Source organism: Pleurodeles waltl, chromosome 4_1, assembly GCF_031143425.1.
Source record: "Pleurodeles waltl isolate 20211129_DDA chromosome 4_1, aPleWal1.hap1.20221129, whole genome shotgun sequence".
Lineage (NCBI taxonomy): Eukaryota > Metazoa > Chordata > Amphibia > Caudata > Salamandridae > Pleurodeles > Pleurodeles waltl.
Window position 1 is genome coordinate 394,385,961 of NC_090442.1, and position 14,238 is coordinate 394,400,198.

At 44.7% G+C, this 14,238-nt stretch overlaps 1 protein-coding gene across 5 annotated transcripts in view; it reads right to left on the reverse strand.

Moving 5' to 3' along the window:
• Window positions 1–14,238, reverse strand: part of ITPR2 (inositol 1,4,5-trisphosphate receptor type 2) — a 1,367,642-nt gene that overhangs the window by 168,508 nt on the left and 1,184,896 nt on the right. For all 5 annotated transcript variants that reach the window (XM_069228605.1, XM_069228604.1, XM_069228603.1 and 2 more), the window contains one exon: window positions 4,927–5,091. In XM_069228605.1, the coding sequence (XP_069084706.1) occupies window positions 4,927–5,091 (165 nt within the window). The remainder of the gene's footprint in view (window positions 1–4,926; window positions 5,092–14,238) is intronic.

The following is a 14,238-nucleotide window of genomic DNA, read 5'->3' on the forward strand; positions in this document are numbered from 1 at the left end:
TGGTGAGGAGCCATGCCGCTAACCGCATTGAGTGTGGATCGGGATGTCGAACTTGGCCGTTGTTCATTGTTAGTAAATGAGGTAACGGCTCCAGCGGAATATGAGGTTTGATTGAGAGAATGAGGAGCTCTGTGAACCAATGTTGGCGCGGCCAGTACGGGGCTATCAGTATGAGAGTGCACGGTTCTGTTTTCATCTTTGTGAGGACCCTTGGGATCAACGGAATGGGAGGAAAGGCGTAAGCAAAGATGTCTGACCAGACTATCGAAAACGCATTCCCCCAAGATCCCTTTTGGTGATGCCAACTTGCGAAGAACTGGCATTTGGCGTTGTCCTTCTTCGCAAACAGATCCACTGTTGGTGTTCCCCACTGGGAAAAAATCTGGGTGAGTACCGTCTGGTCTAATTCCCACTCGTGGCATTCCGATTTCTGTCTGCTGAGTGCATCTGCTGCTTTGTTGTTTATTCCTGGCAAGTGCACTGCCGATAGTGTGACGCCTTGCTGCGAGGCCCAGTTCCAGATCGCTTGGGCTTCCCTGGAGAGGGTGAGAGATCTTGTACCTCCTTGTTTGTTGAGATAGTGCATCGTAGTGGTGTTGTCCGTTCTTATCACCACTCGCGATCCATGGATTCTTGGGAGAAACGCTTGTAAAGCAAGGTGCACTGCCCTGAGTTCTAGCCAATTGATATGCCTTGATGCCAGATGAGTTGGCCATTTGCCACTTATTTTCAGGTCCTGTAATACTGCGCCCCAGCCTTCCAGTGAGGCATCTGTTGTTATGGTCCACGGGGCTGGCTGTTGAAGAAACGAGAGACCGATTGAGCGATGATGCTTTTGAGACCACCACTTGAGAGTTTTGATCATTATTGGAGTAATTTGTATCTGGTCTTCGAAAGTTCCTGATACTTGAAGCCATTGACGGTTTAGCTGTTCCTGCAAGGGGCGCATCTTTAGCCGACACAGAGGGATCAGAGGTATGCATGAAGACATCATGCCCAATAGTGATTTGAAGAGACGGACTGTAACCTTTCGTCTTTTGTGTATGAAACTCCCTAGGGTTAGTAACCTTTGTTGTCTCTCTAACGTGGGACATGCGATGCCGGATTCCGTGTTCAGTTTTGCTCCCAGAAAAGTAATACTGCGGCCTGGTAGAGGGTTGGACTTCTCCCAGTTGATCGTGAATCCGAGATTGGTCAGCAAGGAAACGCACTTTCTTGTTGACTTGTGTGCTCCTGTGTAAGACTTTGCCTTTATTAACCAGTCGTCTAAGTATGGAAAGACCTGGTGCTTTCTTCTCCTGAGAAAGGCTGCCACTGGTGCTAGGCATTTGGTAAATATTCTTGGGGCTGATTTGAGCCCGAAGGGAAGGACGCGATATTGATAATGGCTCCCGGCTACGGTAAATCTCAGATACTTTCTGTGGGCAGGGTGGATTGGTATGTGGAAGTATGCGTCCTTGAGGTCTAGCGATGACATAAAATCTCTTTGATTGAGACGCAGAAGGACGTCTTGCAGGCTGATCATTCGAAACGATTGCTTCTTTAGGTATACATTTAGTTGCCTTAAATCGAGGATCGGTCTCCAATCCTTCCACTTTTTTCGAATTATGAAGAATCTGGAATAAAATCCTGTTCCTCGTTGATCCCGCGGCACCTTCTCTATAGCTCCCTTGAGAAGGAGCTTGTAGACCTCTTCTTTGAGTTCTTGAGGGTATCTTGAAGGAGTCCTGCGGGGAGGGTTGGAGGGAGGTTTCTGGACAAATTCTAAAGTATGGCCCGTTCCACTAATTGCAGGACCCACTTGTCTGACGTAATGGTTTGCCATTGACTGAGAAATAAGGAAATTCTTCCGCCTAGGGTGACAGGAGGAAGACTGGGCGTAGCCGCGCCTCGAAAACATCAGGGTCTACGAGCTGAATCCTTAGCAGGGCGGGTTGAGCGTCCACGGCCTGCCGGTCTATTATAGGTTGGTTGAGGCGGTTGTCTTTGGGAATAGTATGGCCGAAATTGTTGTGAAGATGATGGATAGGAAGAGTATCTCTGTTGTTGATATCCCCCTCTGTAAGAGGGCTGGCCGCGCCCCCTAGGACGAAAGGACGATTTCCGATATTGCATGGTCCCTAGTGACCTTGCAGTGTCCGTGTCCGTTTTAATTGACTGTAGGGCTTCGTCCACATGTTTCCCAAATAACGCTTGGCCATCAAAGGGTAAGTCTAGGATCTTATTCTGGACTTCTGGACGAAATGAGGTGGCTTTGAGCCAGCCTTGTCTTCTTAAAACAGCAGCACCTGCAAGCAGTGGTCGCTATATCCATTGCACAGTCTATAAGCTCTGCAGACGTGCGTTGACCCTCTTGCACCGTCTTATTTGCCTCTGATTTTACGTCTTCCGGCAGTTGATTAATGAAAGGTGCAATATCCGCCCAAAGCTGTCTGTCGTATCGAGACAAAATAGCCAAGGAGTTGGCAGCTCTAAGCACTAGGCTGGCCATAGAAGAGAATCTTTTTCCTATGTTATCTAACCTTCTACCCTCCTTATCTGGGGGCGCGGAAATCGGAGCAGAAGGATTCTTTGATCTTCTTTGAGCCGCTTGAGCTACTACCGAATCTGGAGGAGAACGGCCTGTCAAGCATGTTGGGGCATCATCAGGAGCTTTGTATTTTTTATCCAGACGTGGTAAAACTGCTGTGACTGTTGCTGGATTAGTCATGACTTTAAGGCCTTCTTCCCACAAGTAGTTCACCATCGGGATGGAGCGCACAGACTTCTGGAAGGGTTCTTTAAAATCATAAAGGAAACAATCTGTTTGCTTCGTAGGTAGCGGTAATGCAAAGCGCTTGGCTGCCCTCTCTAGAAGATTATGAAAACCTCCAATGTCTTCAGGTGGGGACTCCACCTTCGAATGAGAAGGAGAAGATGGAGCAGGAATAATATACTCGTCCCACTCGGAGTGAGTATCTGTGAGTTCTCCTTCTTCTTGATCTCCTTCTGAAATGTCAGTGTCTTAGGGAATTGTCATGTCTGGGGTGGCCACATCCGTAAGATGCAAAGACGTTGGTCTTTGATGTGGAGTAGAAGGACCAGAAATGGGCGATGGATGAGGCTGCTCTCCTTGTGGAGGAAACCTTCTGTTATAATCCACCAACATGGCTCTAAGGCCAGTAAGCAGGTCGGAAGGGATATACGTTCCCTGTTGATACTGCTGATGCTCCAAGGAAGCCTGGGGATCATAAGCTTCCTCATATTCCTCCTCTTCCTGATATTTTACATTTAATTCAGAGGGGCTGTGGGCTGTACCAAAAGGCCCATCTTCATCTGAATCTTCATCTCCCTCCAAAAGATGTACTGGTACCAGGGAGGATACCTTACTAGGTGAAGTGTGGGTTGGAGTTAATTTTTCTGTTCTCTTTTGATATTTTTCCCTCGTCGACGAGATCGACTACGTGTAAACTGACTTTGTCGTAGACGGTGCCGTCGACGCTGGACGCACTGTTATTTTAATAGCCGCAAGCTTCGCCGACGGTAAAGCTGACACTGACATCAGCGCCGTCGACGATGACGAGGTGTAGACGGTCGTCGAAGCTGAAGTCGTCGTTGTAGATCTCGTCGACGGTGGTGTACTCGTCGACGATGTCGCCGACGGAGCCGTGGATGATGGAACACTTAAAGTAGCTGGAGTCGTCGGCAATGCGCCCACCGACGGTGCCGTCGACGGGGAGTCCGTCAACGAGGCCTTTTTTTCAGTCACAGAAGATGGCTTTTTGAAAGGCACAGATGGTGGAACAGATGAGGATTTCCTGTGCCTCTCAGAACTGGAAGAATGTCTTTTCCCCTCCTTACTTGAGAGTTTAGTTGGGGAAGAAGATGGGCTGCGACCCTTATAAGACCCTGAGGCAGTCTTTTTGAGGGCTTTCCTTGAGGTTTGTGAGGGAGATCTAGAGCGTGATCTTGCCCTTTTAGTTGATCTCTTTGATGTTGATGATTCCTCACTCTCAGAATCAGAAACTGGATCCTTCCTATGTTTCAGTTTCTGCAGCCATATTAATAATCTGCCTTCTCTATCCTTTAAGGTCTTAGAAGTAAAAGTACGGCAAATCTTACAGTCCTTGGCTGAAAGATCTGGATAGAGGCAGTAAATGCAATCTTGATGAGGATCTTCAGAATGAAGTCTTTTCTTCCCACAAGTCTTGCAGTCTCTAAAGAGACTTTTCTTTTCCTTGTCAGACATAGTTGAAAAATAGCTGACAAATCAAATAAATGAGTTTCTCTGAGAGAAAAAGAGCTGAATAAAGATGTGAAAACAGAGCGGAGCTCTGAAGAGACTCCCTAGCACGACGTGCGGTAGAAAATCTGAGGTACTAGAGCTTCTCTCAGGAGGTTCTGAAGGGTGCTGTCGCCTGATTGGTGGAGGATCAAGTTTGGTCCTTTTTCACAAAATGACTCTGATAGACTATCAAATTGAAGAGGCCTAGGGCCTTTTTCTCTTCAATATGTTTTAACATTACTTATGAAAATTATACCGGGATTCCCATCTCGACGACGGGGAATGATTCAAGCATGTGAATCTATGAAAGTTCCAATACTGGAGTAACCTAAATGATCATTTATGCTTAAAAACAATCTATGAAATAAAAATTCAAAAATTATCTAGCAGAAATGTAATATTTAATGAAAAGCCTATATTGAGAATGAACTGCCACCCCGTGGAAGGCTCATATGCATGACTTAATGAGACGTACCCTGGTGAGTAACCATTATCCAACATCAGCAAAATGTATGTGTACACAAAAATAAAAAAAGAGGACGAAAGAGGCAAGTGGGTTTTAGGTACAAATTCAAAGAAAGTGAGCATACATATTTTCTTAAGTTATGCTACCTCATATGACAAAACTTTGGAACTTAACACCCCCCATCTATCCCACTTACCAAAAAACTGTAGAAGAATTCATGCACAAAGAGGCCCAAGGAGCAGACAACGACATACACCACATGATATAGAAATGCCATGTCCATGATCACTGCCCTATATCCACGTGTGAATGTTCCACGGTTTCCAACAAAGCTCACCAGAAACACTATTTTGTTGCAGAGCTGCAGAGAAAGAAAACCAACTGTTAGATTACCATCCTATTATAATTAGGAAGGTTTCAGTTGTATGTATTTTAATTAAACATCGTCAGTATTAGTCACATTGTACACCACTATTGTCTTCCACCTCAAATTTGTCAGTAGCAGTCATTGGTAAATGGCTAAATGCTTGGTGTGAAGAAAGTAATCAATGCATGAGCAGGCTTCCATTAATTGGCTAAAATCCAAAACCTTGACAAAACTACTTGTTTCTGCTCAAATAAATCAGGGACTTAGGGTTCCAACAATGTTTAAATCCTCTTTCATAAATCCATTTGGACATGTATAAGATTAATAGCTTTGAAGTGCCACTTTCTACACTTCAAATGTTTTAATGTGTTTCAGCACCACAAACCTTCTTTGAAGGTAACTGAACATGTTTTAAAAATGAAAAGTTTGCACATCACAGTCAAGCCTGCTAAACTCCTTGACAAATCTAACCTGCCTTAAGGAGATTCAGCATGAGTTCTTCAAGAAAAGACTGCTAAGACAAACCGGGCAATGCAGACACAGCCTGTGGATTATACTGCCTAACCATACTTTTAACAATGTAGCTTCCAAAACAGCTAATTGTATAACACCAGTTAGGAGTTTGTGGGAATTGCTATGAGAGGTAAAGAAATCTCCCCAAGAGAGCACTTGCTGTCTAAGACAGCACACAGATAGCATGCTTACTCTTAAGGCAACCTTGCCATAAGTATTGCTGTCTTCATTTATCTACCTTCACTCAGTCCTCAGAACCGGAGCTCCACTAGAGAAAACCTGAACTGAAAAAAACGCTGATGGAAAATGACTAAACTATGTAACAGACTGCATGTTTCAGAGGAAACTCCTTTTTGGTGGAACTTTTAACTGATGAGAGACAGATGTTTTCAACTGGGTCAAGCAAGTGACACAGGGTTTTGGACATCTACTGAACTACAATAGAGAACATACCAGTTGGACATGGTTATTGGTGCCTAGTTGTGTCACACGGTTTAGTCAATATTTTCATCTAGCCAGCAGACTTTTCCTTGTGTTTTCCCATGTTTATTTAAAAAATGTCCAAAATTCTGCTATCAGATTAACTGAAAAACAATGGTCAATATGAATTTCGACCTAGTCATTTACTAAACCTGCATATTTTTTAGTCACTTTATGTGTCAGGTACTAGAGTTAGTAAATAAAATCCTTATGAAAGGAATTACTTTTGGCAACTTACTTTAACAAACTAGGAAGTATACACCAATATAAATATTGAAAGAATCGCCTATTTTATACACCCCTTTCCCATCCCGTGTAACCCATCATGTCACATTTTGAGAATCATGAATTATGATAAGACACAATGCATTACAAGTTAAATAAAGTATGAGGTCAGTGAATGTAAAACTGAGAGCACAACTAGGTTGTGCAAGGGTACTCCAGCCTTACAAGTATTACATTTACATAGGACAAGTACTATTCAATTTGCAAATTGGAAATATCATCATACCGGTGGCACACCCCCCAAGTACATTACCTTTTCTCATAAAATGCAGCATGATTCCTAGATGCCATTATAAGCATAATACGCAGTGAAATGCAGTTGCTGAGACAGGAACAAGGCTTAGACAGTATGAAGTTAAGCTTAACATTTTCAATTTGAGAGAACGGACATTTGACACCTTTCACTCCACTTGCAATATACATTCCAAGTTTTTAAATAGATGCTTGCAGATGGGTGGCTACCTCAATAACTATAGCTTTCTATATTATGTGAGACGTACTCTACCCTTGTGCAGATTTAAACCAAGAAAGCCAAACAAGAGGTTAGGAAAAGGGATTCTGTTTCTGAAGAACGTCCCATCCATACTGGGTCTGTGGGTCAGTGTTTTCTCAACCTCTGAACAAACCCCTGTTTATGCAGAGGTTGGAGTTCCAAGTTGTGTGATATTTTCCACAGTGGGTAACTATCAGGTTTGTTAAAATCTCACCTTACATTAAATCTAGTGGAATTTAAAAGGGAAAACAATAGAGCATTTATGGCACTATGCAGATTGAGGTGCAGTAAGCACTAGAATATTCCTGCTATTCCCCCAAAACTTGAAAGAGGTGCTGTTAATTGAATCTAATACATTCTTAACCCTGGGGTGTCAGATTTTATGTTGTGTAATAAATGCACCTACTCCCCCAACATACTCACAGTAGGGCTCAAATATTTACCTGGCTGTGATCCAGCAATATATAAAACATCCCTGCATTAGCATAGGAATTTAAGAAAGTGGCCATATGTAAATGTTAAATAGGAACAGTGACAGCACAATTGAGAATCCAGGGATTGGAGCTGCAGGGAGAAAGAGAGGCCACCTGTGACCTATGCTCCTAAGTGATTTCAGCCAGTCTAAAATACAACACAAAAAGCCTTCTTCAGAGATTATGACAAACTGTGGCATTATCAATAGTAATAGTCTTGAAAGCTGCTGAAAGATACAGAAGGACCAGTGTCTTGACACCACCTTGATCAACTAACATCCGTACGTTATCCACGATTGATAGAAATACTAGTTTGTTGGTTTTATCCAGCTAGAAGCATTCTTTAAATGCACCAAGAAATGTGTTACTCTCTACAATTCCTTGGTGCTGGAAAATTACTTTTCCACATTAATAAAAGTTGCTTGGGTCATTAGTATTTAGGGATGGTTTCATCAACCGCATTCTCACTACTGCAGACTTACACAATGACCGGTAGATGCATAAGTCAAGGCTGCAACACGTAAGGCAAAGTATGAAGAAGATGGATGGTTCATTGTATCTCATTGAACATAAATGTGATGGATAGGTTAAGAATGTCAAGAGTCCCCAATTAATAAAGTGGAATCTCCTATAGGAGTATACTCCAAGGTATTTTCAAAGGCAATCTGGATCCTGCAGATATTCACTTGATGTTATCTGAACTCTCCGACATTAGTCGAGTCTGCAAGGTGGTTTCTATCTACCTTGATGTGGATAGGTCACCAATGATGAAGCTATATTCTGTGTGTGAGGTGACCTATATATATTACTTTTGGAAACCTGCTTTTTAATTAAAGGAGTGAACTGATTATTCACTTTACTGATCTAAGCACCTGTTGTGGGCTATATTATTGTAAGGGAGGTCATGCTTAGGTCATTGTGTGTGTACATATTTTTTTTATTTTTTTAAATCTGTTTATTAAACGCATACTGCACACAACAATACAATAGCTGTTGATAATTTGCGATCCGTTAACACGCTTATATAAATTTACACAGCATTATTACACAGCAAGGTGTCAAAGAAAAAAAAAAAAAAGAAGAAAACTAATGATAATAAGGAACGAGGAAACCAAATATAAAGCAACATAAAAAGTGCAAATCCAAGAAGAACTAAGGAGGAAGGGGGAGCAGCATTCGACATGGAGACTATGAGTGAACTGTTTGCAGATGTAGGACACAGGTGGCCACTTTCAGTGTCACTACTAGTTTAAATGATCCCTCACGTTGCGAGGGGAAAGAGAGAAGAGGGAGCGCGGTTAATATGTGTGAGTAAAAGGAAGATGGCTACCACAGAGGTGTAGTATATGTCTATGGAAATGACAGGGTGCAAGGTAGGTATGACCGCACGTGATCTGGGTATAAGCTACATACGTGTGTTATCCCGTAGAGCGTGTCTAATTGTGGTGCAGAAATACTTTGCGGGAGGTGAGGTTGTTAGCAATGGGTACAGTTGAGGGTGGTTGAGTTTGGGACAGTATAATTAAAGTGTTGACGATGTTTAGGCATTGTTGTAGTATGTATGTATATTATCCTGCTTTCGGGGATATATATTGTCTCTGGCTTCAATGGCCACCACAAAACTGTCCCAGACCTCGGGCCGTCTTGGATGAGACCCCTTTGTCGCAGTAAGTGGAGTGTCTGGGCTTCTGCCTGCGCACGGCTATGTAGCTCACGCAGCCAGGACAGATGGGAGGGGACATGTGGGGCTTTCCAGTGCGTTGCTATTAATCGTTTGTGAACCACGAATGCCAGGTCTATAAATTTATGTGTTTGTTTATCTGTTCTGGTTCGGTGGCGTATGCCAAGTAAACAAGAGTCGGGCGTAGGCACCAGGGTATGGGTTGAGGTATCTGCAGTGGTCTCTGTCACACGCTGCCAGGCCAAATTTATTGAGTGACAACTCCAAACCATATGAAAGAAGTCAGCCGCCGGTGTGGCGCATCTGGGACATGTCGGTGATGTGCTCGGATATATTCTTTGGATGCGGGCTGGAGATAAATATGAGTGGTGAAGATAATTGAATTGGGTATAATGCAGACGAGGGTTGCGGGATACTGTTTTAACCATTGCGAGAGCGGCGGCCCACGATTTTTGCGTTAATGGTGAAGGGAGGACGGAGTCCCAACGTGCCTTCGCGTATGGCAGGGTGGTGCATATCGGCTCAAGCAATGCTTTATATAGTTTAGTTATAGTGCCCTTTGTGCTACCTATGGTGAGGATGGTAGTGAGTAATGGGGATTCCAGGGGCTCCGTGTCATTGGTGCCCCCGAGATTATGGAGTAGTCGTTTTATGGCGCTATATGTTAGAAAGGCCCCATTATGCATCATTCCGGCGGCTACCATTTCCGCAAAGGTATGCATCACAGACCCAGAATATAAGTCGCCCAGTTGCAATGTGTTTATTCCACGTGTGTTATGGTACATTGAGAGGACTTGAGTGCCTGGTAGTTGGAACAGTGGTAGCAAGGGTGAATAAGGGGGAGAAGAGGCTTTATTCTGGACGTATCTACGCCAGCAAAAGCGAGCTGCTTCTAATAATATTAGTCTAGGAGATGTGGTGGGAGGGGTGGTTAACATTTTAAGCAGCAGTCCCTGCGGCGCTATATGTTTTTGCAGCATTGCGCCTTCAATAGAGGGAGTTACTTGAAGCCATGCGGATACCCATGATAGTTGGGCAGCCGCATAGTATCTTTCAAAGTTAGGCATACCCAGCCCACCCGACTCTTGCGGATGTTGTGTTATGGCCAGCGCCACACTCCGTCTGTCTTTGCCCCAGAGTAAGTCAGTTAGCATTGAATGCAATTTGTTAAAGAACGAGCGTGGCAGGCACAGAGGTATGGCAGTAAAATAATATAAGAACCTTGGGAGGATAAGCATCTTGGCTATCGCCACGCGACCCATGGGAGACAAGGGGAGTGAGCTCCAGAAAGGTATTGAGCTACGAGTGGAGCCGAGCACCCTATCAATGTTGCCTTCTTTTAAGTCTGTGATTGAGTGATAAATCTGCACTCCAAGGTATTTAAAGGTTGTATGTGACCAAGGTAGTTTATACTGTGGCAACGCCTCATAATGGTCAGCCGGGATGGAAGCGAGGGGGAAAATGCTTGATTTGGACCAGTTAACATGCAAGCCGGAGGCAAGGGCGAAGGAGTCCAGCAACTGCAATACTTCTGCCATATAGGATGAGTGATTGCGCAGGTATATTAGGGCATCGTCTGCATACAAGGATATAATGTGATAGGTATTGGATTCCGGGATGCCCCATATGTGTGCGTAGCTGCGTAGTTTAATTGCTAATGGTTCCATGGCAATAGCAAACAGTAATGGGGATAGTGGGCAGCCCTGTCTGGTGCCTCTGCCTATAGGGAATGCTTCGGAGATAACTCGGCCATTTTTAACACGGGCTGTGGGCTTAGAGGAGAGCGTTTTGATCCAATTAAGGAAACCGGGGCCAAAACCGAATGCCTTAAGTGTGCATAGGAGATAATTCCAACTGAGCGTGTCAAACGCTTTTTCAATATCTAGGGAAAGGGCCACCGCTTCCGAGTTTGTGTTGCTGTGCATTATATGCAGGAGTCTTCTGATATTTAAAAAAGTGCTCCTGCCAGGGATAAAGCCGGATTGATCATGGTGTATTAAACCCGGTAAATAGGGGAGGAGCCTATTTGCGTGTACTTTCCCTAGTAGTTTGCAGTCTGTGTTGAGTAAGGAGAGCGGCCTGTATGATTTGACATCGAGAGGGTCGCGTCCTGTTTTTGGGAGGACGACTATCAATGCCTCACGCATAGAATCCGGCAATTGTAGGTTATGGTGTGCTTCGTTAAATACTTCTAGGAGTGGGTGCAGTAAGTGGGTAGCATGGGAGTTAAAATATTCTACCGGTAGACCGTCGGACCCAGGGGTTTTGTTACGTGCCATTTGTGATAGGGCTAAGCGTAGCTCATCTATAGTAATAGGGCCGTCTAGTGTGTCGATGTTGTCAAGGATAAGTTGGTTTTGAGAGACCAGGTGTAGTGTGTCAGTAAGGTGCTGCTCTAAGGGATTGGGGGGCGTATAAAGAGCGCAGTAAAATGCAGAGAAGGCATCATTTATGCCTGTTTGGGTGTTAACAATGACATCAGGGTTTAAGCGTATAGCGCCAATAGGAGCTGATTGTGATGGCTGTCGTGTCAGCCAAGCTAATAGCCTGCCCGACCTGTCTCCCTCAGCATGTTGTCTTGTCATGTAGTGTCTATAGTCGTGTTTGCTTAATCTGTTGTCCGCTTCCTTGTGAGCCGCTCTGAGCGAGTGCAGTGTTGTTAGTGTGAACTCTCCGTTATCAATCACATTTTCTGCCCTGCGGAGCTTCACTTCTAAGTCTTGTAGTTCTCTAGTAAGTGCTTTCCTAACCCCCACGGTGGCCGCGAGGCAGTGTCCGCGTATTACCACCTTATGGGCATCCCACTCTATAGCGCGGGATGAGGTTGTATTTTTGTTTGATAGAAAATAATCGGCTACACTTTAGGCCATATCTGCTTGAAAGGGGGAATCTAGGAGGGCTTCTGGCTGTAGTCGCCATGTTGGTATCCGAGTATGCGTGGGTCCCCAAGCCATTGTTATGCATAGAGGGTTGTGATCCGATATCGTACGTGCTAAGTACTCAGATGAGCATACTTTGTGAATGACAGCTGTAGATACAAATAACATATCTATTCTGGTATGTAGTTTATGCACTGGAGAGTAGAAAGAATATTCGCGGTGAGTGGGGTGGTTCACCCTCCATATATCACTCAGACCATTGTTTGATGCCCAGTGCGCCAAAGCCTGTGAGGCACGATTAGAAGGAGCTGTGACGAGTGGAGGGAATGAACGGTCTATTTGAGTGTCCAGGACACTATTGAAGTCGCCCCCCCATATACACTCCAAACTAGGATCACTTAGGTTGCCGGTAGAGAGCGTAGATAGGAAGTCGCACTGATTTACATTTGGGAGGTATAGTGCGACCAGAGCCAAGGGGGAGCCATCTAGGGTGCCTTCCAGTATCACATGTCTGCCATCTGGATCACACTGTGTGCGAGTCAAAACAAACGGGACCCCCGGTGCAATCCAGATGGCCACACCGCGGGCGAAGGAGGAGGAGGAAGTGCCATGCAGTTGGCCTTTCCATTTAGAGCGTGCATTTTGAAGCGTGGATTTAGCAAAATGTGTCTCTTGTAATAACGCTATGTGTACTTGGTGTCTTTTAAGGAAAGCGTAAACCCTTTGGCGTTTCCGTGGGGTTGCCATGCCTCTGACGTTCCATGTGAGTACCTTATATTTTAAGAACACTTGGTGTGTGTGGGTGGCCATAATGTTTTTGTAGCTATTATGGGACCAGGGGGGTAGTTGTCTTTCAGCCTCATTGTAGCATTATTTTGACGTTCAGCTTCTATAATAGATCGGCCAGTAGTTACTGAGCTATGAGCTGCGATCCTGTTGCTATATTGGTCATATCCTATGTGTTTGCTGCTCCTTTTACAATTAAATTGCACTTGAAAAAACCAATCACCTAAAATGAAGGTGCACACTAAAACTACATACAACAACAATTGAATTACTACCAAATAAAAAAAAACAATACTGGTGGTTCCTGGCGTAAGATAATGGTCCATATAAAGCAGGGGGGTGCCAGTGGACAAAACTGCAAAGATGTGGGCCTACCCTGCCCAGGTCTCTTATGGTACAAAAAACAAATTGTGCCAGCCGGAGGGCACCCACGGACCGCATGAAGCCGCGAAGGAACAATGAAAGAAAGAAAAAGAGAACAACAAAAAAAAAACACGTTCGGTAATCAATGGGCAACCAAAACAAGGAGGAGGCATCAGATGGCAGCCAGTCAACAGCAGCAGGTAGAGTTTAACTACACATCAGATATCATCCGCTGTGCGTGGTGTGAGAGGGGGACCCCTTGAGGACTCGGCAGAGTCTGAATTTATATCCTGTTCCAGTTCAATATCTGTTTGCATAGATAGAGTAGTAGGCGAGGTGTTGACGAATCTGGATGTTGTCTGTAGGAGCCGAGAGCGTTCAGACTGTGCCTGTTCAGGTGAGGGTTTGGTACCTTGTTTTTTGCGTTGCCTGCGTCCTTGCGTGTAGGATAGTTTATTGTCATCCTGTGTGCTTGCGTCTAGCGGGTCGGCTAGGCCCTTGGCATGCAGCCAAGTCCAGGCATCCTCCGGAGTAGTGAAAAAAAAGGAGCGAGTGTCGTCTTGTACCCGGAGTCTGGCTGGGAACATCAGCGCATACTTGATGTCATGTTTGCGGAGGCAAATTTTTACCCGGTAAAAGGAGTTGCGTTTTTTCTGCACTTCTGCTGTGAAGTCTGGATAGGCCGCGATCACAGAGTTTTCATAGCTTATTGGGCCAGATTTGCGGAATAACTGCAGGATGAGATCCCTGTCTCGGTAGTTAAGAAATCTTACTATGAGAGGGCGTGGATGCGAACCAGGTGATGGGGGTCTGCCTGGAATCCTATGTGCTCTTTCAACGGAAAAGAACTTCGGGATATTGTCTTTCAGTATTGTGTCTATGAGCCATTGATCAATAAATAGTTCAGCGCTTAGGCCCTCTGTGCGTTCAGGGAACCCGACCAATCGTATGTTGTTGCGGCGGGACCTGCTTTCCGCATCTTCCGCTCTGCGTTTTAGGGAATCCACTTCTGTTGATAAATGCGTTAGTTGCAGTTGGAGGTTTTTCATAGAGCGGGGGAGAGTCGTCGCATCTTTTTCAAGCTCAGACACCCTTTCGGCCAGTGCGTGTTGATCGGTGCAAAGTATATTGAGATCTTCCGCTACCGAGCCAATTTTAGCTTCCAGGGTGGTCTTGGTATCCAGAATA